The sequence below is a fragment of the Hemicordylus capensis genome, chromosome 5 (assembly GCF_027244095.1).
Source record: "Hemicordylus capensis ecotype Gifberg chromosome 5, rHemCap1.1.pri, whole genome shotgun sequence".
Lineage (NCBI taxonomy): Eukaryota > Metazoa > Chordata > Lepidosauria > Squamata > Cordylidae > Hemicordylus > Hemicordylus capensis.
This window is the reverse complement of record NC_069661.1, coordinates 18,406,410-18,430,599: the sequence shown is the minus strand read 5'-3', so window position 1 is coordinate 18,430,599 and position 24,190 is coordinate 18,406,410. Positions and strand designations below refer to the sequence as shown.

General features: G+C 42.6%; 1 protein-coding gene across 14 annotated transcripts in view; it reads left to right on the top strand.

The window, feature by feature from the left end:
- SEC31A (SEC31 homolog A, COPII coat complex component) overlaps positions 1 to 24,190 on the top strand; it is a 97,736-nt gene that overhangs the window by 33,853 nt on the left and 39,693 nt on the right. For 13 of the 14 annotated variants that reach the window (XM_053252138.1, XM_053252137.1, XM_053252148.1 and 10 more), the window contains 13 exons: positions 162 to 360; positions 685 to 780; positions 3,581 to 3,721; positions 5,912 to 6,054; positions 10,300 to 10,399; positions 14,568 to 14,729; positions 15,449 to 15,601; positions 16,018 to 16,251; positions 18,185 to 18,259; positions 19,272 to 19,322; positions 20,438 to 20,515; positions 22,408 to 22,474; positions 22,601 to 22,779. In XM_053252138.1, coding sequence (XP_053108113.1) covers positions 162 to 360; positions 685 to 780; positions 3,581 to 3,721; positions 5,912 to 6,054; positions 10,300 to 10,399; positions 14,568 to 14,729; positions 15,449 to 15,601; positions 16,018 to 16,251; positions 18,185 to 18,259; positions 19,272 to 19,322; positions 20,438 to 20,515; positions 22,408 to 22,474; positions 22,601 to 22,779 — 1,678 coding nt within the window. The remainder of the gene's footprint in view (positions 1 to 161; positions 361 to 684; positions 781 to 3,580; positions 3,722 to 5,911; positions 6,055 to 10,299; positions 10,400 to 14,567; positions 14,730 to 15,448; positions 15,602 to 16,017; positions 16,252 to 18,184; positions 18,260 to 19,271; positions 19,323 to 20,437; positions 20,516 to 22,407; positions 22,475 to 22,600; positions 22,780 to 24,190) is intronic. The other variant, XM_053252143.1, reaches the window with a different exon arrangement.

The window sequence follows — 24,190 nt, the reverse complement described above, 5'->3', positions numbered from 1 at the left end:
ATCAGGATCACCTACCTCCAAACCCAGTTTTATAGCCACTACTCCCCACTGGTTATCACATGCCTGAAGAATGAAACTCGTTAGAGAAGTGTCTGGGCTGACTGGGGGCATATGTCTCTCTCTGTAACTTATCTCCCCCTCCCTTGAAATTTATCTTACAGGTATCATAAACTAATATGGGGTCCTCACAAAATGGCTTCTGATGGGAATCTTTCAGGTGTGCTTATTGCTGGTGGCGAAAACGGGAACATAATTTTGTATGACCCAGCTAAAATAATAGCTGGAGAAAGTGATGTTGTGATTGCACAGAAAGACAAGCACACAGGACCTGTAAGAACTCTGGATGTCAATCTATTCCAGGTTAGATTCCGTCCCCCATCCCCCCATTACTTATAGAAGGGTTCTCAAAGGGGGTATTAGTACCCCTGGGGATACTTGAACATCTCCCAGGGGGTACTTGGAGTGCTCCTGCTACCCCATGTGTCCTCCCTCCCCCTCCCCCTCCCCTCCCCCCTCTCCCCCTCCGTGGGGTATCTGAATTGAAGGTTGGTGCCAGAAAAGGTACATTTCTTTAAAAAGCTTGGGAACCCCCTGATTTTATAGTATATGAATATCATAATTTAAAGAGCTCTTTTATCCTTATTACACGCATTGGTGTGTGTGTGTGTTCTCTTTCTCTGACAGACAAACCTAGTTGCCTCAGGTGCAAATGAGTCTGAGATCTACATCTGGGACTTGAACAACTTTGCAACACCAATGACCCCTGGAGCCAAGACACAGGTACATGGTGTATATTTTGCCCAACAGTACAAAGAAAACTGTATGGTGGTGGATTAGAGAACAAAGAGTTTATATACAGTCACAGTCTGCTTCAGTTCTTGGCGTTTCTGCAAGCTTGTTGTGTGGGAGCTTATTAGAACCTTGTGAAGCTCTTTGATAACATCCAGTTGTTGGATGACACATCCTTAAAATTAAAATTGGGACTTCTAGCGGAGAGATATTTCAGAAGAGTTGTAGAAGCAGGTGAAAAGTCCTTGGATACCAAAGTTTGATTTACAGAGAAGATCTTAGAAGGGCAACAGCCTACATTGTCAGATGTGTGGTGGGCTGAAGTGATATGATTTGTGTATAAATACATACGAGTACACTGCGAGAACAACTCAAGTTAATAATGTGAGAACTGAAGATGACAGGAATTTTAAAAGGCAACCATCATTCAGTCCTGGTTCAGTTCAACAAGCCTCCTTTTTCTGAGCCAGAAGTAACCCTAAATTGGTTTTTTTAAAAAAAATTAGTTGTAAACTTGGAAAAGGTTGTTCTAATCTGATTGTGGTTCTCATTAGTGGCAGTGATCTTCGTAAAAGTTCTGCAGGTAATTTGTGTAGCCCTTTTATGAGGTTTAGACAAGGCAACTCCACATTGACAGGTTTAAATTGCATGCTAAGTAGCAAACAATGACTACACATTGCAATTTTGTTCAGTCATGCCAATGTAGTAACTTGCTTTCATATCCAGGCCTAATAAACTATTGATAATCTTAAGTTTTGCTCATGAGAACACAGACACAATAGCACCTTTAATCCCTTAAAGATGGTTTATTTTACTTGTTGTTTTAGATGTTTGGTATCCGAGGGTTGTTTTGTTTCGTATTTGTGAAAGTGGAGTCATGGCGATTACAAACAGAAGGGATAGCCTCTTCTAATGCTAACCTGTCCAAGTGTCTCGCCATTGATTGTTAACTGTGTACTCCACATGCTCATTGCTTTTTTATAAATATCTGAATGTTTTTGCTGACATGAGTTGTTTCTAAACATTTTAGTATCCATGTAATCTAACAATAAATAAATGTATGAGGCAATGAGTCGAAGGCCTTCTTGTAGTCAATCCATGCTACACTTAGATTTGTTTTTCTTCTCTTGCAATTTTCTAAAATCACTTTGTCAGTCAGCAGCTGGTCTTTTGTGCCTCTGGTGTTCGGGCAATTTCCTTTCTGTTCCACTGGAAGCTGTTTGTTAGTTAATAAGTGTTGCATAACTTCATCTGCTACTAATCCAGTAAATAATTTGAACATGGTTGGCAGGCAGGTTATTGGTCTATAATTACTTGGAACTGCACCTTTTGCTGGGTCTTTCATTATGAGATGAGTTTTCCCAGTTTTTATTATTATTATTATTATTATTATTATTATTTAAAATATTTAAACTCTGGCCCTCCAGTACACTACTGCTCAGAGCGGCTCACAACAATAAAATAGATCCAATGTAAAATAAAAATAATAAAAGTAACCAAAGTAAGTAAACAAGTTAAAAGCCTCTTTCTTAAGAGCTTCATCAATTTTTTAACAACTTGGACTGAGATCCAAGAGGCTCCTGCGCACATAGGGAGGTTGCCCGTTTTCCCTTCCAGTGAACGTGCCTCACACCACATCAAATGCTGCTCTGGAGAGCCCTCTCTCTCTTGGGAACAGGAAGGTGTTGCCAGAAGAGGGCAGCTGAGAAGGCCCCCACCCCCTTGGATGTGCCGTGTAACCCTTTGGATCCCAGCTTGGGAGAGTCTTGATTTCTTGTAGGTCAGATTTCTAGATTGCTCTGTAGCAGACTTCTCAGAGCAATTTGTGATACAAAATTAAAATAAGACAAATAACATTGACAAAATACATCTAACAATACAAAAATCAGTAGTAGCAAGGGTTAAGAAACAATTATCTAGTTCCAACTTCTTTGAAATAAGTTTTCAGCTGCTTTTTAAAAACAAAAGGGCCGGGCGGGGGTGGGAGGATGCTAGATGAGCCTTGATGGGCACAGAGTTCCACAGTTGGGTTGCCACCACAGAAAAGGCTCTAGACTATACAGCAACTCACAGAGGGACTTCCAGAAGAGACTTCTCCAGAATATATCAGTGCAAACTTAGCATTTCTATAAAGCTTTTTGTATGTCAAGTGCTTCACATGTGTTGTTTTGATAGGAAGAGACCTTTTTTAGGGCGTCTTTACATCTTGTATCTATCTGCATGAGAATTGAATGTTTGCTGCAAAACCAGATATTTTAAAAGGCAAGTGTTTTTGTCTGCATATGTTTCTGTCAGTGCAAATGAATGCAGATTACATTCTGCATAATATGATTTTTATCCCATCCTCTCTCCAAGGAAATTGAGGCAGTACATGAGGCTTTGTTTTCTCCACCCTTTATCCTCATATGAATCTGTTTGAAGTAGGTTAGGCTGAATGGTAGTGACTAGCCCAGTAAGCTTTCTGGCTGAGGGTGGATTTGAACCTGTCTTAAGATTGTGTGCACCACCCTGGTAGATCTTCTGAAGGACAGCTTAGAAACTTTAAAAATGACATTAAAGATTTGAGCACCGGAGGCATAGCTGTGGGTAGGCAACAGGTGAAGAAAAGTTCTCAAAGTTTAGAAGATCAGTCAGTCCAGTGTTGTGTCCCTTGCTGATGCAGAATGACGGTCTGATCTGGGCACGCTGGTTGTTCCTTCAAACTGCAGGGTTGTTTTTAGATGCTTTTGTTTACAATCACATCTCCTGCTTGAAGAAAAACAGATGCTATCATATATTCTGTTTGCAACAGCCTCCTGAAGACATCAGCTGTGTTGCCTGGAACAGGCAAGTCCAGCATATCTTGGCTTCTGCATGCCCCAGTGGTCGTACCACAGTGTGGGATCTCAGGAAAAACGAACCTATCATCAAAGTCAGCGACCACAGTAACCGGGTAACTATTCAGCAAGCCTTTTGCAGATAACAGCCTAGGCATACCTTTACACACATGGTTTAATCATTGGTGGCTTTTAATTTTTCTTTTTTCTTTTTGTAAGCAGCAGGCATAGAAGCATCCACTGCAGATCAGAACTGTGACATGTGGGGACGGTTAACCTCTTCCCCCATATCACAGTGCAGATCCAGATGGGAGGTGGGCATGGCTGCTATTTGGCCCTCGGAAAGAATGTTGCCATTGCACCTGCCTACTCCTCCATCACTCGGAAATAAACTTCGGCTTACTGAAAGTGTAAAGAGATCTTTGGCTTGCTGAGAGTGATTGATGCTTTCTTTTTGAAAAGTAAAGTATATAGGATATATATCTATACAAAAACTTCTCCTCTCATGGTTTTATTTTTGTATCCTTTTAAATCTGTGCATTGTACTTTTATTTATTTATCTGGCATTTTTGTTTGCCACCCCAAGCTCACATCTCTGGTTGGTTTACAATAGAACAGATTAAACACAAAGTTAAAATATTAAAACAATTTAAAACAGTGATTTAGTCAGTTCCAAAGAACCTGTGTGTATTACGTCTGCAGGCTGGTGTCCAGCAGAATTGTCAAGGTTCTTTGGAACCTCCTACCACCTGTTCTCTTGACCCTTGTCCGATATGTCTTATATTATCAAGCAGGAAGATTGTTGGAGAGGGCCTAGTTGAGATCATAAATGCTTCCGAGGTAGGATGGTTCCTTGTTTAAAGGAGGCAATTATTAGATCTCTTTTAAAGAAGCTTACGCTGGATCCCTCAGAGTTTTGCAATTATAGGCCTGTCTCCAATCTCCCGTGGTTGGCCAAGTTGATTGAGAGGGTGGTGGGGATAGAGATGGCTTTGGTCAGCCTGATGATGATCTCCAATGGGCAATCGACAGTGTGACTCTGGTCCTTTTTGGATCTCTTGGTGGCTTTTGATACCCATAGTATCCTTCTGGATTGCCTGCGGGGACTGGGTGTAAAGGGCACTGCTTTGCAATGTTTCTGCTCGTACCTCTTGGGCAGCTTTCAGAAGGTGTTTACTTGGAGACTGTTGCTTTACAGTGAGAGCTTTAGTATGGTGTCCTTCAGGGCTCCATTTTATCACCAGTGCTTTTTAACATCTGCATGAACCCGCTGGGAGAGATTATTGGGGGATTTGGTGCAGGGTGTTATCAGTACCTTGATGATACCCAAATCTTCTTCTCCATGTCAGCTTCATTGGGCAATGGCATAACTTCCCTAAATGCCTGCCTTGAGGAAGTAATGGGCTGGATGAGGGATAACAGACTTGAGACTGAATCCAAACAAGATAGAAATGCTCACTGTAGGAAGCTGCAGTTCAGGAAATGAGATAGTTCTGCCCGTTCTGCATGGGGTTACACTTCCCCATAAGGAACAGGTTCACAGTTTGGGAGTACTGGATCTAACCCTCTCCCTGATACCTCAGGTGGAGGTGGTGGCCAGGAGTGCTTTTTATCAGTTTCGATTGGTTCACCAACTGTGCCTTTTCCTGGAAGTAAGTGATCTTAAGACAGTGGTGCACATGCTGGTAACCTTCAGGCTTGACTACTGCAATGCACTCTATGTCGGGCTGCCTTTTGTATGTAGTCCGGAAGCTGCAGTTGGTGAAGAATGCTGCTGCCAGAATGGTCTCTGGGACATCCCATAGAGACCATATTACTCCGATTCTAAAAGATCTACACTGGCTATCAATAGGTTTCCGGGCAAAATACAAAGTGCTGGTTATTACCTATAAAGCTCTTAATGGCTTGGGCCCAGGGTATTTAAGAGAACACCTTCTTCATTATGAACCCCGCCACCTATTAAGATCTTCAGGGGAGGTTCATCTGAGGGTGCCGCCAGCTCGTCCAGTGGCTGCTCAAAGGCATGCGTTCTCTGTAGTTGCTCCAGGATTGTGGAATGCACTTCCTGCTGAGATTAGAACTGCTATGGATATTTTAATCTGTTAAAATTTTTGGTTTGTCCTTGGTTAGTTTTTATGCTGTAAACCACATAGAGACTTGGGTATTGGGCGGTATACAAATTTATTAAATGAATGTATAAAATAAAATATATTTAAAAGATCTTTAAAATGTAGAGCCAAAGTGGGGTTGTTCCTTTTAGGCCTCCTTAATGTTGTTGGAGTTCAGCATTACTTCTGCTGTTTCAGATGCACTGCTCAGGGCTAGCTTGGCATCCTGATGTTGCTACACAACTGGTTCTGGCTTCAGAGGACGACAGGCTGCCTGTCATTCAGATGTGGGACCTGAGGTTTGCGACTTCTCCACTTCGTGTTTTGGAAAGCCATGCAAGGTATGTCTTGTTTTCTCTTTTCGCGCTCGCTCTCTTTTCGTAATGGCAGGAGAGAGGGCACGCCGTCAACTCCTGTCTGTGGCTTCCAGCGGCATCTGGTGGGCCACTGTGCGAACCAGGATGCTGGACTGGATGGGCCTTGGGCCTGATCCAGCAGGGCTGTTCTTATGCAGTATGAGATTATGCCTTTCAGCACCTTCCTAGAGAGGTGCTGCCCAATACATGTATAGGTGTTCCCCATAGTCTGGGAAACATACCAGCAGATGCCACTGGAAGCCTACAAGCAGGAGTTGAAATCATTCCCTCTCTTCTGCTGTTACACCCCTGCAACTGGTACTCAGAGGCATCCTCTCTTTTGAGGCTGGAAGTGGCCTATAGCCCTCCGACTACTAGTAGCCTTTGTTAGACCTCTCCTCCATGAAGTTATCAAACCCCTCTTAAAGCCATCCAGGTTGTTGGCTGTCACCACATCCTGTGGCAGAGAATTCTACAAGTTGATTATGCATTATGTGAAAAAGTACCTCTGTTTGCTGATCCTAAATTTCCTTGCAATCAATTTCATTGGATGACCCCTGGTTCTAGCGTTAGGTGAGAGGGGGAGCAATTTCTCTCTATCCACTTTCTCCACACCATGCATGATTTTATAGACCTCTCAGGTCTCCCACAGTCAGCTTTTTTCTAAACTAAATAACCCCAGGTGTTGTAGCCTTGACTCATAAGGAAGGTGCTCTAGGCCCCTGATCAACTTAGTTGCCCTCTTCTGTACCTTTTCCGGTTCTACAATGTCCTTCTTTAGATGTGACCAGAATTGTACGCAGTACTCCAGGTGTGGCCGCACCATTGTTTTGTATAAGGGCGTTATAATATTAGCAGTTTTATTTTCAGTCCCCTTTCTAATGATCCCTAGCATGGAACTGGCCTTTTTCACAGCTGCCACACATTGAGTCGACACTTTCAACAAGCTGTCCACCACGACCCCAAGATCCCTCTCCTGGTCAGTCACTGACAGCTCAGATCCCATCAGCGTATACTTGAAGTTGGGGTTTTCGTCCCAATGTGCACACTTGCCAATATTGAACCGTATTTGCCATTTTGTTACCCATTCACCCAGTTTGGAGAGATCCTTTTGGAGCTCCTCACAATCTGTTTTGGATTTCAATACCCAAAAGAGTTTGGTATCATCTGCCAATTTTGCCACCTCTCTGCTTGCCCCTACTTCTAGATGATTTGTGAATAAATTAAAAAGCACCAGTCCTAGTACAGATTCCTGTGGGAACACGCTTCTGACTTCCCTCCGTTGTGAAAACTCTCCATTTATCCCTACTCTCTGTTTCCTGTCCTTCAAACAGTTACAAATCCGTACATGTACTTGTTGCCTTATCCCATGACTGCTAAGTTTCCTCAGGAGTCTTTGATGAGGAACTTTGTCAAAAGCTTTTTGGAAGTCCAGGTATACTATGTCAACTGGATCACCTTGATCCACACACTTGTTGACACTCTCAAAGAGCTCCAAAAGGTTTGTGAGGTAAGATTTACCTTTGCAGAAGCCATGCTGGTTCTCTCCCAGAAGGGCCTGTTCTTCTTTGTGCTTTACAATTTTATCCTTGAGAATGCTTTCCATCATTGTCTGGAATGGATGTTAAGCTAACCAGCCTGTAATTTCTCGGATCGCCCCTGGATCCCTTTTTGAAAATCAGTGTTACATTGGCTACTCTTCAGTCCTCCGGTACAGAGCCTGATTGAAGGGATAAGTTATATATTTTAGCAAGGAGGTCGGCAATTTCACATTTGAGTTCTTTGAGGACTCTTGGATGGATGCCACCCAGCCCTGGCGACTTGCTTGTCTTCAGTTTTTCCAGACAGTCTAGAACATCATCTCTTGTCACTTCTATCTGACTCAGTTCTTTAGCCTCCATCCCTGAAAAGCCTGTTTCAGGAACAGGTGTCTGCTCAGTATCCTCTGCCGTGAAGACGGACGCAAAGAATTCATTTAGCTTCTCTGCAACTTCTATATCCTTGATAATCCCTTTCACTCCCTCATTGTCTAATGGTCCAACCGCCTTCTTGGCAGGTTTCCTGCATCTGATGTATTTAAAGAAGCTTTTGTTATTCCCCTTGATGCTTTTAGTTAAATGTTCCTCAAACTTTCTTTTCTCCTCACTGTCACCTTGCATTTCTTTTGCCAGAGTTTGTGTTGCTTTCTGTTCTCCTCATTTGGGCAGGCCTTCCAATTTTGGAAGGAAGTCGTCTTTCCTTTTATGGCTTCCTTGACGGTACATGTTATCCATGCTGGCATCCTCCTGGACCAGTGGTACCTTTCCTCCTTTTGGGTATACAATCTAACTGGGCTTCTATTATTGTGGTTTTGAGTAAACTCCATGCATTCTGGAGCAATGTGACTCTCCTGATTTTCCCTTTCAGCCTTGTTTTCACCACACTCCTCACTTTGGAGAAGTTTCCTCTTCTGAAATTCAAAATGTCTGTGTTAGACTTCCTTGGTGATTCTCTCCCCGCATGTATGCTGAATTTGATTGCACTATGGTCACTGTTCCCTAAAGGGTCGATGACACTGACATCACGCATAAGGTCCCGGGTGCCACTCAGGATTAAGTCCAAGGTCATCTTCTTTCGGGTTGGTTCCAAGACAAATTGTTCTAGGGCACAGTCATTCAGCGTATCTAGAAATTTGACCTCTTTGTCCTGACCTGACTGTGAATTTACCCAGTCCATGTGTGGGTAATTGAAGTCACCCATTATTACAGCCCTGCCTCTCCTTGATCCCTCCCTGATTTCCTCCTGCAACTCCCAGTCACTGTCGACGTTTCGATCTGGAGGGCGATAGCACGTCCCCAGTAGCACGTTCCCTTTCAGGCCTTGTATTGTCACCCACAGGGTTTCTGTGGAGGACACCAGTCCACCTAGGCTTTCTAGCTTGTTAGATTCTATCCCTTCTTTAACATGCATTGCTGCTACTCCTCCAAGGCACCCCTCCCTATCCTTTCTATAGAGTTTATACCCAGAGATAACAGTGTCCCACTGGTTCTCACTGTTCCACCATGTTTCTGTTATGCCCACTATATCTATTTCTGTGTTAGCAACCAAGCACTCCAGCTCACCCATCTTGGCTCGGAGGCTTCTGGCATTGGCATATAAGCACCTGTACACTGAATCTCTTCCCTGGTGTATGCTATCTTTCTTTTGACTCTTTGACCGGTTGGCACATCCTTCTGTCTGCTCTTTCTGTGGTTCTGCTCTGTCCCCTTCTGTTTTATCTGAATCCTTTGCACCCTCGCACTTTAAAGGATTGCATTTGCCAAACCAGATACTTCCCAGCTCCTGTCAGCTATTCCCCAGGCGTCATTTTAAAAGTTGCTCTGCAACCTTTTTGATTTTAAGCATCAGCAGTCTGGTTTCATCTTGGTTCAGATGCAGTCTGTCCCTTTTGTACAGGCTTTGCTTTCCCCAAAACGTATCCCAGTGCTTAACAAATCTAAACCCCTTCTCCTGGCACCAACGTCTCATCCATGCATTGAAACCCCTCAGCTCTGCCTGTCTCACTGTACCTGTTCATGGAACAGGTAACATTTCTGAGTATGCTACCTTGGGGGTCCTGGACTTCAATATACTACCTATCAGTCTAGGGTGTAGCACAAATTGTCCTCGTCATTTGTGGCACCCATAATCTACACCAGCAGTTTTCGGACTTTCCATCTTTAGTGAACATTGACTTGTCTGCTGAAAAATCTCTGAGTATCTCCTCTGAAAGCTCTGTGCGTTTTAGAGGCTGCTGGGACATGTTCCAATGAACACACTTGGTTCATATGGGGAATTGGACAGGCCTGTTGGCTTGTGTCCAACAGTCTCTTGAATCTGCTCATTGTTGAAGATGATAATGAAGGTCCAGTTTGCCATTACTGATATTCTCCCCAAGGATCCCCTATTAGGCTTCTAAGAATACTACTAGGAAGAGGAGCAACTCATCCCCATCTTGCTTGTTCACTCCTCCTGGTTGCATCCATCCATTGCTTGGCTCAGGTACCACACCTAAATTTCCAGGCACCATGGTGAACTGGTGCATGGGAAATGTCAAGCACTGGACTATATATTAGAGGCAGATGTTGAAAATGTTCCTTTTTGTCGCCATAGTTTTGAGTGGTGAAGTAAACTAATGCTGAAAAATCTTTCAGGTTTTTGTTGTTGTTGTTGTTGTTTTTAAAAGCTCCTTATTTGTTGTGTCCCGCACAGGGGTATTCTGACCATTGCTTGGAGTATGGCAGATCCTGAACTGTTGCTGAGCTGTGGAAAGGATGCTAAGATCCTCTGCTCCAATCCAAACACAGGAGAGGTACTAGCTGAAAATAACCTTCAGGTTTTTTGAATGGAAAGACATTTCTGGTCCGGATAATGCTAATTCCACTCTTGGTGCCGCCCAGCTAGATCATGGTAGCCTTTGTTTTCATACTGTGCCCAAACAGGCTCTCTGGAATCACTAGCGTTCATTTACAGGCCCACAAAGAAAAAATAGGTTAGCTTTTTAAAGACAGTGTTTCTTAAAATCTTTGATGCAATCTATTGTGGTGGTGTTGTTTGAGGGGTGGGGAGCGGTTGGTTTAAAACCTGTTTATGGTTCTGGATTAGAACAGTGTGACTTCTGAACTCAGTGCCCCTCCCCATTTTTCTATTTTTTTGAATCCTCACCAAATCCAATGCTAGTTGCCTTTCTACAAGTCTGTAAGCCACCTAGAGGTTTGTATATGGAGCAGTATATTAGGGATGTGCCCGAAACGTTTCGGAGGCTATTATGAAGGCCTCCGAAATGTTTCGGCACTGGGGGCGTTTCGGCGTTACGTTGCTGACGGGGGGTAGCGCTTTAAGCACGGGGGAGGGTGTACTCATCTCTCCCGCTGCATTTCCCCCGCCGGCGCACTGTCATTTTGAAGCCCCTCAGGGCATCAGCGTTCCTCCCTGCTGCCCCGTTTGCCCCGTCGGCCGGAAGTCACGAGCGCGCGTGCGCCCGTCGTGCGTGCACGCGCACATGGCAGAAGGGCATGCACGCATGTACGGCGGGCGCACACGCGCTCACCACTTCCGGCCGATGGGGCAAACGGGGCGGCAGGGAGGAACACTGCCTCCCCGAGGGGCTTCAAAATGACAGCGTGCTGGCGGGGGAAATGTGGCGGGAGGGGTGAGTACACCTTCCCCCACGCTTAAAGCGCTACCCCCCGTTGGCAACGATGATCTTCGTGCACATCCCTACAGTATATACATGCAAAAAATAAGTTGAGCACATTATTATTATTCGATTTCTATACTGCCCTTCCAAAAATGGCTCAGGGCAGTTTACACAGAGAAATAATAAGTAAATAAGGTGGCTCCCTGTCCCCTTGCTAAACACCTGCAGGGAAGGCTTTTGAAGATTGTGGATCTTTATCCTCCAGCAGAGAGCAAGCTGGTCTTGTGGTAGCAAACATGACTTGTCCCCTTAGCTAAGCAGGGTCTGCCCTGCTTGCATATGAATGGGAGACTAGAAGTGTGAGCACTGTATGATATTCCCCTCAGGATGAAGCCGCTCTGGGAAGAGCATCTAGGTCCCAAGTTCCCTCCCTGGCATCTCCCACATAGGGCTGAGAGAGATTCCTGCCTGCAACCTTGGAGAAGATGCTGCCAGTCTGTGTAGACAATACTGAGCTAGATAGACCAATGGTTTGACTCAGCTTCCTATGTACAGATTGATGGGGATTGGCAAGCCTCCATGGAGAGAATGTTTCACAGAGTAGATGTGGCTGCTGAGAATGCCATACCCTCTTCCTTACTAGATCATGCTTGCCTAATATATGGTACGCAGAGCATAAAGGAGCTTCCTAAGCTGTGTGTAGGTGCATGCAAGCTGCTGCAGTGCACAACAATCCAGAAATTAGGGTGAAGATTTGGGATTCTTTTAACAGGAGCAGTTTACTCTTGCCTGGGCCTGATGTCAGTCCCATTCAGCCACCCATAAAATTATTATTATCTCTCTTGTTTATACAGTTAGACAGGTGTTATTGACTAGTTTGTTTTATCCAGACATCAAGTCCTTCCCAAGGACCTGGGATGCCAGAATTTTATTGTCAATGTTGTTGCTGTTGTTATAGATATTGTCGCAGAATATAGGCAGTAAAGCTGCTTTTTGTAATTGGCTGATGGTGATTTCTGTGGCCCCTATGGTGTTGAGGTGCTCTTCAAGGTCTTTTGGAACTGCAACCAGGGCGCCAATTACCACTGAGATTATTTTGGTCTTTTTCTGCCACAGCCTTTCAATTTCAATTTGTAGATCTTTGTATTTTGTGATTTTTTTTCTATTTCTTTTTCTTCTATTCTGCTATCCCCTGATATTGCTATGTCAATTATTTTCACTTGTTTTTCTTTCTTCTCGACTACAGTTATATCTGGTGTATTGTGTGGCAGATGTTTGTGTGGCAGATGTTTGTCTGTTTGAATGGCAGATGTTTGTCTGTTTGTAGTCGGAAGTCCCATAATATTTTTACATCTTCATTTTCTACCACTTTTTCAATTTTATGGTCCCACCAATGTTTGGCTACAGGTAGCTTGTATTTTTTGCAGATGTTCCAGTGTATCATCCCTGCTACTTAGTCATGCCTTTGTTTGTAGTCAGTCTGTGCGATCTCTTTACAACAGCTGATTAGGTGGTGCACGGTTTCATCTGCTTCTTTACAAAGGCGGCACTTGCTGTTTGTGGTTGATTTTTCGACTTTTGCTCTTACTGCATTTGTTCTTAGTGCCTGTTCTTGCGCAGCCAGTATTAAACCCTCTGTTTCTTTCTTCAAGCAACCATTCTTAAGCCGTTGCCAGGTCTTGGTGATGTCTGATTTTCCTCGTATATTGTGCAAATATTGATCATGCAGTGGCTTATTTCTCCATTTTTCTGCTCGGTTCTTGACTTGTTCTTTCTTGTAGGCCTGCTTTGTTTCATTAGTGTTGAATAGTTTTGCATTATTGACCATTTGAAGTGCATCTTCTTCACTGTCCTTGATATATTCTTCAAGGCCTCTTTTTTCCTCCTCCTACTGTTTGATGGACTTGCAGCATTCCTCTTCCACCTGAGCTGCGTGGGAGGTATAGCCTATCGACATCACTGCGGGGGTGCAGAGCATGATTGATGGTCATGATTTTCCTGGTCTTACGATCCAGCGTCTCTAGCTCTGCCTGGGTCCAGTCTATTATTCCTGCAGTGTATCTGATAATAGGTATAGCCCAGGTGTTTATGGCTTGTATGGTGTTCCCGCCATTGAGTTTGGACTTGAGGATTTTTCTAACTCTCCTGATGTATTCACTTCCAATTTTTCTTTTAACTTCAGTGTGTGCAATGTTATCAGCCTGGAGAATGCCCAAGTATTTGTAATGTTCTTTCTCTTCCAGGTTCTTGATCTTGCTTCCATTGGGCAGTTCTATTCCTTCTGTTTTTGTTATTTTCCCTCTTTTCATTATTAATGCAGCACACTTGTCTAGTCCAGACTCCATTGCTATATCACTACTGAATATACAGACAGTGTTTAGCAATGATTCAATTTCTGACTGGGACTTTCCATACAACTTCAGATCGTCCATGTACAGCAGATGGTTGATTTTACTGGATGTTTTAGATGTTTGGTATCCGAGGCCTGTTTTGTTTAGTATTTGTGAAAGTGGAGTCATGGCGATTACAAACAACAGAGGGGATAGTGAGTCCCCTTGGAAAATGCCTCTTCTAATGCTAACCTGTCCAAACGTCTTGCCATTGATTGTTAACTCTGTACTTCACATACTCATTGCTTTTTTTATAAATATCTGAATGTTTTTGCTGACATCAGTTGTTTTTAAACATTTTAGTATCCATGTGTGAGGCAATGAATCGAAGGCTTTCTTGTAGTCAATCCATGCAACACTTAGATTTGTTTTTCTTCTCTTGCAATTTTCTAAAATCATTTTGTCAATCAGCAGCTGGTCTTTTGTGCCTCTGGCACAAAATTATTATTATTATTGTTGTTGTTGTTATTTAGCATATTTTTATACTGCCCAAAACCTACGTCTCTGGGTGGTTTACAAATGCACTGGATAAGAATCCCCACCGGTTTTTGTCATTGGTATCCATTCAATAGGCAGGATGAGGAAGCGTGAACAAGGAAAACACAGAGCAAATGCATTTGGAAACCAAATTGTCATCAATTAAGGCTTACAATCATACCAGATTGCAAAGTATGTCACAAGCAGGAGGACTGGTGATTTCTATATGTTAAGAGATATATATACATCTCAGACAATCTTGCTTATACTTGTTCTGTTTGGTAGCTGCCATTGATGATGATACATGCACATACACATTACTTAAGAAGCTCCTTTATGCATAGAGATCAGGGACGGTTTTCTGCTCTGTGTACCATATATTAGGTAACACTCAGACTGCTTTTCAACAAAAAGTTCTTAAAGTGATCGACATGGTGTTGTTGCTCTCTCATTTATTTTGGTGTTGGACACAGGTGTTGTATGAACTTCCTACCAGCACTCAGTGGTGCTTCGATGTTCAGTGGTGTCCCAGGAACCCTGCTCTCCTTTCTGCTGCTTCGTTTGATGGGCGGATCAGTATTTATTCAATCATGGGAGGAAGCACAGACAGCCTGCGGCAGAAACAGGCAGACAAGGTATTTTAAAAGACCCAAAGAACTAAAAAATTGGATTAGCGAGAGACAAATGTTGTGAGACATCATGGAATGCTTTCAGGTAGAGCTTTGGTTGTTGAAATTAATGCAGTTTCTTGGAGCTTGTTTACACAGTCAGGATTCAGAGGCTTTTATCCTGAGATAATCTCGTTCTAGGCTATTGAGATACCTATTCTTGATCCCTTGCAAGTCACTGTGTTTCTCCGTGGAGCTGTGAACTCTGCCTCTGAAATGAGAATTGCCCTGTTGTGTTTGCTTGAGGCAGAGATGGGAGCTTCTGGTTGTGTCTTGTTGTTTTTTTTTGGGGGGGGGGTATATTTATTATCTGACTTTCATTGGAGCACTTCAGTGTACAATTAAAGAAATAAAGGAATACAGTAAAAAAAAGCAGTAGAAGCACAGAGACAGCAATATCAGTTGATTTTTTTTTTAAAAAGCCAAGCATGGCATAACAATTAAAACCAATTATACTCCCCAGACTTGTGGCTGGGAATGATGGAAGTTGTAGTCCAACAAGACCTGGGGACCAAAACCTGGGAATACCTGATATAAACAAATAGGAGACAAAAAGCAAGCGAAAGAACTGATAGCCAGTCGGAAAAGCAAGCTCTTAAGTTATGGACTCTACTTTGAATTGAGATGTGGAGTCAACTCTCCCTCTCTCCCTCTCTCTCTCTCTCTCTCATGTTCTTTTTTAAAAGCTCTCGTCGTCTTTTGGGAATCTTGATCCATTTGGTACAGGGCAGCCACTTCCTCCATTACAGTTTCCACAGCAGACAACTCCACAGAGCATAGTCCTGCCTTTGAAGAAGCCACCCAAGTGGATTCGCCGGCCTGTGGGTGCATCTTTCTCAGTAAGTGGAAGCTTCTTTCTTCATTCCGCTCGGTAGAAAACTCTTCCGCAAAACACATGGCAGGAATATGTGCTTCTGCCTTATGGCCCTCCCCAAGAGTTTCACCTAAAACTGCGTAATGTAGTTATCTGGGCATTTTGTTTGCAATTGGCTGCCTGCAGGCTTCATTCTTTATTCATTTATTTAGGAGCTGGATATTTTCTTTGGGCACAAACTTGTGAATTGTTCCTTAATGCTGAACTTCCATCAACCTCAACCATGATTTGCAAACCACCTTCAAACTCCGCTTCAGAGCTTACCATATGTCTTGCAAATGTGCACTCTCCCCTGAGCATATACTTGTAAAGGTATTGAAGTCAATAGCAAGTGACTGCAGTTGGTGTCTTAACCTCATCTCTGGTGTACTTAAATTCCAGTTTGGAGGGAAGCTAGTTATGTTTGAGAACAGCAAGCTTCAGCAACAAGGAGCTGAGCAGCACGAACAACACTATCATGTCTATGTCAGTCAAGTTGTCACCGAGAAGGAATTCTTGAACCGTTCAGACCAGCTTCAGGAGGCTGTGCAGGCGGAAGCGTTCATCAACTATTGTCAGAAGAAAATTGATGCTGCGAAGAATGACTTTGAGAAGAGCGTGTGGTCTTTCTTAAAGGTAATGTCAGGTGTTGACTGGGTCTTAAGGCTCCCATTCATCTTAAGCAAATGCTCAAAGGGGGAGACATGGTGAACTAGAGGGCCTTTAAATGTAGCCCTAAACATGTAGATGCCACTTTTCTTTGTGAACTGCTTCCACACAAGTAGATAACATTTGATGACCCAGCCACATGGGTAGGGATAGGTTGTTTGAGTCCAGTACCCCATTAGGAGGAGAATGCTGATTCTGTGGGATGAAGCCGCATGATCAGCTCCTAGGCCACATAACCATTATATCGCAATGTTAAAGTGACTCCCATGTAGCTCAAGTAACATTTAAAGGGCCCATTGGTGTAGATAAACTATGTGACATAGAAAAGCATGGACATTCTTAATTTGCATCTTGGAATTATTGGAGTGTGACATTTTCACACACTTTTGTATGTTAAGTATTGCTGTGGAAAGACAACAGATGTCTTCCATGTTAGGCCACAATCAATTCTTCTCTCATCTCTTCCACCCCTGCTTTGATTATGTTCTTGGGCTTTTATTGCATTTTATTTGGCCACACCATAAAACCATTTTTGTCTGCAAAGGAAGATAACAATTGAATAATAAACTCTGTAGGTTGGGTTGTTACGTAAACTCTACTAACCCTTTTCTAGGAATGTTTACGTAAATTTGCGGATCAGAAATTGTGCTCGTGGACCAAAAGGTTGCTGCATTTTGGCAGGGAATATTAAAAATCATGAACACCTCATAAACACGGGGGATTCCCACCCCTTCAGGTCTTGAGTACACCCACCCATCACCCCTCCAGTCCACTTCTTCCCCAGCTCCCACCCACACCGACTCTAGTTTAATGCAAATAGGAAATCCATTATTCTAGCAGGTCATAAGAATGGGCTGTAGCTGAGTGGAAGAGCATCTGCTTTGCATGCAGAAGGTTCCAGCTTTGATCCCTGGCAGCATCTCCAGGTACAGCTGAGAGAGACCCCTGCCTAAAACCCTGAAGAAGCTGCTTCCAGTCAGTATAGGTAATACTAAGTTCGATGGGCCCAAGGGTCCGACTTGGTATAAGGCAGGTTCCTGTGTTTCTGTGTAGTGGGAACAGTCTTGCTGCATCGGCCCAGAAGTCCGTCAAGTCTAGTATTCCTATTCCCACAGTGGCTCACTGGATGGCCCCAAGAAACCCAAAGCAAGGCATAAAAGCAGTAGCTCTTCCCTGCATACCTCTGGTATGCAGAGGTATCGTGCTTCTGAGCATGGAGGTTCTGCATAGCTGTCATGTCCAGTCACAGACCTCTCCTTCCTGGGTGTGTGTCGTCGTCTTTTTAAGCCATCTAAACTGTTGTCCTTCACCACATCCTATGGCAGCAAATTCTTTTCATTGTATATAGTAGCTGACATCCAAGCTAATCTTTCGTGGATGCCCGAGGTTTTTCCATTGTGCAAGTGGCGATTTTGCAGCCGCTTGTGCCTCCCAAAACTATACCCCTGAGAATTGTGAGGAGTTAGTTTTGTGAGGCACATGCAATTGAAGAGGAAAGGGAGGATGACTGAAAATTGCCCTTCCTCTTTATCGCGACAGAAAAACTTGATGTGTTTACAGTAGGTTAGTCTGGGGTTTCAGCCAATGTGAAGAATTCCAGTGGGGTCATGATTCAGATTTTGGAAACATTTTAGCTTGTTTAGAGGGCTACTACCAATTTTAAAAAGTGGTTTGTAGTGCTCAGAGTATATCATGCTGCCCTTCCTGCTGCTTGAAGAAATACTGGATTCTCATTGTATATTGAATCTTCCTTAAAATCTGCCATGTTTAATTTGTTACTATAGCTATTTAGAAGAGGAGATATGGAATGGGGACAGCCCGTGGAGGAGAGGATGAAAATGATTCTCTCCTCCCTCTCCCCCTAAAATTTTTCTTTACTTTCCCAATTTTTTTTATAAAGGTGCATTTTGAAGAGGACTCACGTGGCAAATACCTGGAACTCCTGGGGTACAAGAAAGATGATCTGCGGAAGAAGGTAACTGTATTATATGGACACTGTGGCCATATTTGATGTCGTCTTGAGTGTAGAAAAAATCTGCTCAGTATTGAGTGGCCTAGCTCAATTGTAGAGCACGTGCTTTCCACGCGAGAGGTCCCATGTTCAGTACCTGATATCTCCAAGTAAGACAGGGAAAGGCCCTGGACTGGAATCCTGGAAAGACCCTGCCTGATACATAGACCAGTTCTCTGACTTCTCCTAAGGCAGCTTCTTGGGTTGTTCCAGGGAAGGTTGTGACTGCTCGGTTAGGAGCAGAAACAGGGGAGGACAGGGCTGGGATTGTGCAGGAATGAAGAGTTCATAATTCTGTGGAGTTAAAATCTGCTTCCTGGTTATAATCAAACACATTTAAGTCCTTGTAATTCTATTTAGAGATATTCTTTTATAGTTTGTTCTTTTAAACTATTGAAAAATGCGCAGATCATTTGAAAATCTATAATTCCATCCCAGTCTTTTATTATGATTTGGCAAGGTCTATTATTTTCTGAACTATAAAAATTATGGTAAGGATGGGAAAACCCAATCCATTCAAGTTTGGAAAGATGTATTTGTTTAAGAATGACAGGAAATGACATTGTAGAGTGTTATATGTATGTTTGTAGTCATAGGCTTGGGCGTCCTTTTTCTTTTCTTGTTAGTGAATGTATTGTAATGGGTTCTGGTGATTTTAAATTTAAAAAAACTTCTTAAAAATTTTTAAAAAGAAAAATGCACAAAACATAGAAGGTATCTACTAGGAAAATATCACTCTTCTTGGGCAAATAGCAACTGCTCTGGGCAAAGAGCTAGGAGGCAAAGTTGATCTCACACTCAAACAGAGACACACACACACCCAGCACCTTTCTGCCACCACCTACTCTTTAGCCCTGCGACAACACTGTCAGAGTCTGGTACGTAAGAATTTAAGTGTTTTTCCGGTTTCTATCTCTTTTGCTTCACTTTCCAGAATGAACAGTACATAATGCTTTTTCTTTACCCCCACCCCCAGGTTACTTCTGCTCTCAGTAAAGAGAGAGACCATGACAGAGAACTAGACAAGGTAAGGAAGGAAATGCAACCTTTTTGTCAACTAGATTTGCTAGGTTTTGGAAATTAGCACCCTCTTGCTGTAACCTTGTTGCTATTTGCAGTCAAATTGCTGCACAAAAATATATGAATCATCCAAGCCTATGTTTCTGTAGACTTGTATCTTACAAATGTCCTGTTCTTAATAATGGCTCATACTGGTAAAAAGGGGGGAAGGGGAAAATCAACCTTCTGTGTAAAAATAATTTGCTTTAAAAGTAGTTCATTTAAAAGCAGGAGAGAAATTCATCTTGACACAAGATTTTTATGGTTTGTCTCTTTATGTTGGTGTTTATTTCAGTCATGCTGCAGTCTCTGTTGCAGCCAATTTATGTTGCTGCTAGGTATCAGACAACACAGTACATCCCTATAACTTTCCCACTTTCTCTGGGAAGAGTTGTTGCTCTTAGTCTGCATGGAGCCAGCACTCCTTTCTGCAGTGCTTCAAGTCTAATATTTAAACATTTGTTGGATATCTTCTATAAATAAAGATAGATTATTTATCTGGGATGCTACTTTAACAAGAACAGAAGACCCAGTGCCACAGCTAAATATATCTCCTACACAAGAAAAACATCTGAAAATATGTCCCTGAGGATTGTGGTGATGCTAGGGACATATTTTCAAGAGGCACTGGGGGCTGCACAGGGAAGATGAAATCACCACAGATCTTCCCCCTCTTGTGCACGACAGAAAACGCTGCTTACCCTCTGCCACTAAGCTGTTCTTCCTCCTCTTGTATAAATGAGTGATGCTCATACAGTAGTTCTTCTAGGATCCAAAGTCACGAAGTACTTTCCCCTCTGCTGTCACCACAAGATTACCTCCCACTCACTTCTTTGTTGTGTGGGTTGCAAGCGCCCTCACACAACCCTATATTTTGACTGTGATTAGTCACTGTGTGTGTGTGACTATTTAGAAAGAAAAATGCAGGAAGAAAAGGTGGTACCTTTTTTGTTGCTGGAACTGTCTGTTTACTAACACCAGATCTTTGGGGGAAAGTGTTGACTGTTTCTGCTGGCTATCTCTATTGGTGACTTTCTCTTTGCTAAGAGTCTTTAAAACATCCTTTTCTCTTCTGGGAGAAAGGCTCTTGAGGAATCTGACCAGTCTGCACAGAGCGATGGTGAAGAGGGTCTGGCTACTCAGGATGAGCTTTTGGGAGAGGTATTCATTCTCTTCTCTGCTAACTCTACTAGACAATTGGGCACTTATTCACTGATTCCAGGAGTTTGTGTGTATACATTTTTGTGCATTAGTATAAATATAGCTCATAGTTTAATTAGTTTAAAAAAACTTAGGTATACCACCTTTCTATCAGAGGCACTCAAGGCAGTGCATGATGGAAATTTAAAATCCAAACCAGCAGCAATGTCAACAATAATTAAATCTAAAAATCAATCATTAAAATTGTTCTTAGTCAAGAATGACTGAGCAGGGAAAGTGTGTTTACTCCACACTAAAAGTTATCCAGGTTCTCTTGCATCAAGAAAAACAGTCAGATCTTGTAAGTGTGCTAATGAACCTAATCTTACATGTATTTTTGTGATAGCATCCGTGACCCTCACTCGAATGCTAGACCTGGCTCTGCTTCTTTCTATTGCACAGTATTGCTTTTTCAGCTCTTCTTTATGGGTATTAACATTTTAGTGACACCAGAGCTCTGTTCAAACATGATGTTAATATGGTGTGGAGATGTCTGTACATGCGTTCATGTTTTTGTATAAATGACTGTATCTGGATTTAAAAATGAACCTGGGTACAAACCCTTCAGATGTATGGTGCAGACAAGAAGTGTAATGCTGTACCTGTGTTTAACATAACACATGAATGACTGACCTGTGTACAGATCTGAACCCTGCTGTACACCGTACAGTTGTACAAGTGTTGAACATAATGTGTGAATAGGGCTCCAGAGACACCAATGCCAGCCCTGCTGTGGACAGATAGGCTTCCTCACAACTGCTCACTGATTGAAGAAGGGAGGAGATGCTAGGGAAGAAGTATAAAACCCCCAAGTTGCTCAATCTCGGGGAAGAGGCTTCAGATATGCAGCCCTTTATCTGGGCTTCCTAATCATGTCTATTCAAATGGAGGAATAGGACAGTGTTTCCAGTTGTCTGTCATTAGTGTGTTTAGGAATATTCTTAAGCTCAGGAAGGCAAATTAAATTTACATGCAGACTTTGCATTCACTTGACATATTAGCACGCGTTACAAGAATGCTGCTTGTTTGGAATGCATTTGAAAAGATGGGAATTTCTTTCAGCTTTGTCCTTTTTGACTTTGGAATTTTCTCCTGTATAATTGGCTTTATTTCTTAAAAGTTGTATTACTAAATGGTAGATAATAAGCTTCAACAGGCCTCATTCTGAAGTCTGCTAGATAGTTTGATGTGTGTCTATTGCTTGCCACTTGCTTTAGATTAGATCTCCCAGCTTGATGGCTTCATAACTGGGCATTTTAACTGAAAAACTTAGACCTGCACAGTGTTGCTATTTTGTTCAGGATTAGGTCAGCCTGCTGGTAGGGAGCAGGGAAATAAATGGGATTATACTGTCATGGCAGTATAATGGAGAGGAGAGCTGGTCTTGTGGCAGTAAGCATGACTTGTCCCCATAGCTAAGCAGGGTCTGCCCTGGTTGCATCTGAATGGGAGACTTGATGTGTGAGCACTGCAAGATATTCCCCTCAGGGGATGAAGCTGCTCTGGGAAGAGCAGAAGGTTTCAAGTTCCCTCTCTGGCTTCTCCAAGATAGAGCTGAGAGAGATTCCTGCCTGCAACCTTGGAGAAGCCGCTGCCAGTCTGTGAAGACAATACTGAGCTAGACCGACCAATAGTCTGACTCAGTATATGGCAGTTTCCTATGTTCCTATGACACTTGGTAATATATGTGCAGTAGTAATAATCTGTCCTGTTTGTAAGTTAGTAGTCTCTTAGGAAAATAGCCACATGAAATTATATCTTGTTTTCCAATATAGAGTTTTGTGCATTCTGATTTTGATTTATTTAAATGTGTTTTTGAAATCACACTAAACCATGTTATTTCTGTCTGTTAGTGTACAAAAGAGGAGCCTGTTGCTCTGCCGTCTGCGAAGGAAACATTTAACATTTCTGTCACTGGAGGTAAAATAACAACAAAAAAGCACATCTTGCACATTTAGCAAATTTAGTAAGAGCAGAATATAGTTTATTTTGATAAGGCTACAGTGACAACTGTAAGTATGTCTCTTCATGTTTTCCTCACTGCAGATATTGATGGCCTGATCACCCAGGCTTTGCTAACTGGTAACTTTGAAAGTGCTGTTGACCTTTGCCTCCATGACAATCGTATGGCTGATGCTATTATCCTGGCTATAGCTGGTGGCCAGGAGCTGCTGTCTAGGACACAGAAGAAGTACTTTGCGAAGACACGGGGCAAAATTACCAGGGTATGTAGGAAGTAAAGATTAAACGATTGTGTTCATAACCTCCTTATTTATCCAAAAGACCTGGCAGACATCCAGAAGAATTGATGTCCACAACCTTGGTTCCCCAAAAGTTGGACTACAACTCCCATCATCCCCATCCAGTGGTTGAAGAATAGTAGAATGTTGAAACAACTTCCCATCTTAACTAGACTGGCACTAACATGCCGTTATAATTCAGAGGTGGTGTGGGACAAGCCAATTGGCCCCTCCTAACTTGGCAAAGAGGCACCTTTTAACATGGTGATTCTCTTTATTTAGCAGGGGGAGAGTGAGTAACTGGCCCTATCCACCCCCAGCACAGTACCTCCAGTGACGGTTGCTGGTGTCTATCTTATGTTTCTTTTTAGATTGTGAGCCTTTTGGGGGACAAGGATCCATCTTACTTATTTGTTGTTTCTCTGTATAAACCGCACTAAGCCATTTTTGGAAGGACGGTATAGAAATCAAATGAATAATAGTAATAGTTCTCTGTTACTGCTCCATCTTGCTTTGACAAAGTGCCTGACTAAACCGGGGTTCCCAGCCTTGGCTCCCCAGCCAGATGTTGCTGTTTTCTCACACTTAAAATGTGAGCCAATACACAACTGTGCCGGCCCAAAGAACATCAGATAATGGTGCTTTTACTCCATATGGAAAAAAGTTCTCGAATATATCATAAAACGGTCTAGTGATTGCTGTCTTTTTTAAAACATTCAACTAGAACTGAATAAGCGCCATTTTGATTTACTTCTGCTAAAATTTTCGCAGTTTAGTGTTTTTCCACTGGGGATCAAGAAACGGCTGATCTAAATAGAGGAATTCTTCTGTCTTTCTGTCTGCCAGCATCTCAACTGTTGGCATTTTGTAGACGTGTTTCTGTGCTGACTTTGCTGCCGGGTGTCATCTTATTGATTTCTGTCCATTCAGTTGGAGGAGAGATTTCTGGTAGAGATACATTTTCATGTGATCGCAAATTATCTTTGTGGGTGAAACCGGGGCTGTTCTTTTCTAATGGCCCTATTTCCGTCACGGGCCTCGAGTTATTTGTTCCTTATATCCTCAGGAATACTAGTAATTGCTGACAGAGTTCATTGGCTTCTTAGTCTCTCTCTTTTTCCTTGCATGACTTTGGCAGCATGAACAGTGATGAAGAGTGACCTTCAAAATGTGTGCAGCGATTTCTAATTTTTAAAACTTTTGACTCTGCATGTATGTGTGTATGTATATACATGTGCATGGACACACACACACACGAGAGAGAGAGAGAGAAAGGGAGCTGCAGGACTGAGAATCTTTTGCTTTGATTTCCCATAGCATCTGTGATAATTCATTCATATTTGCATTTTTTCTGATTGCCTACCTTTTGCTTTCCTCTAATTGGGTTAAAGCACGA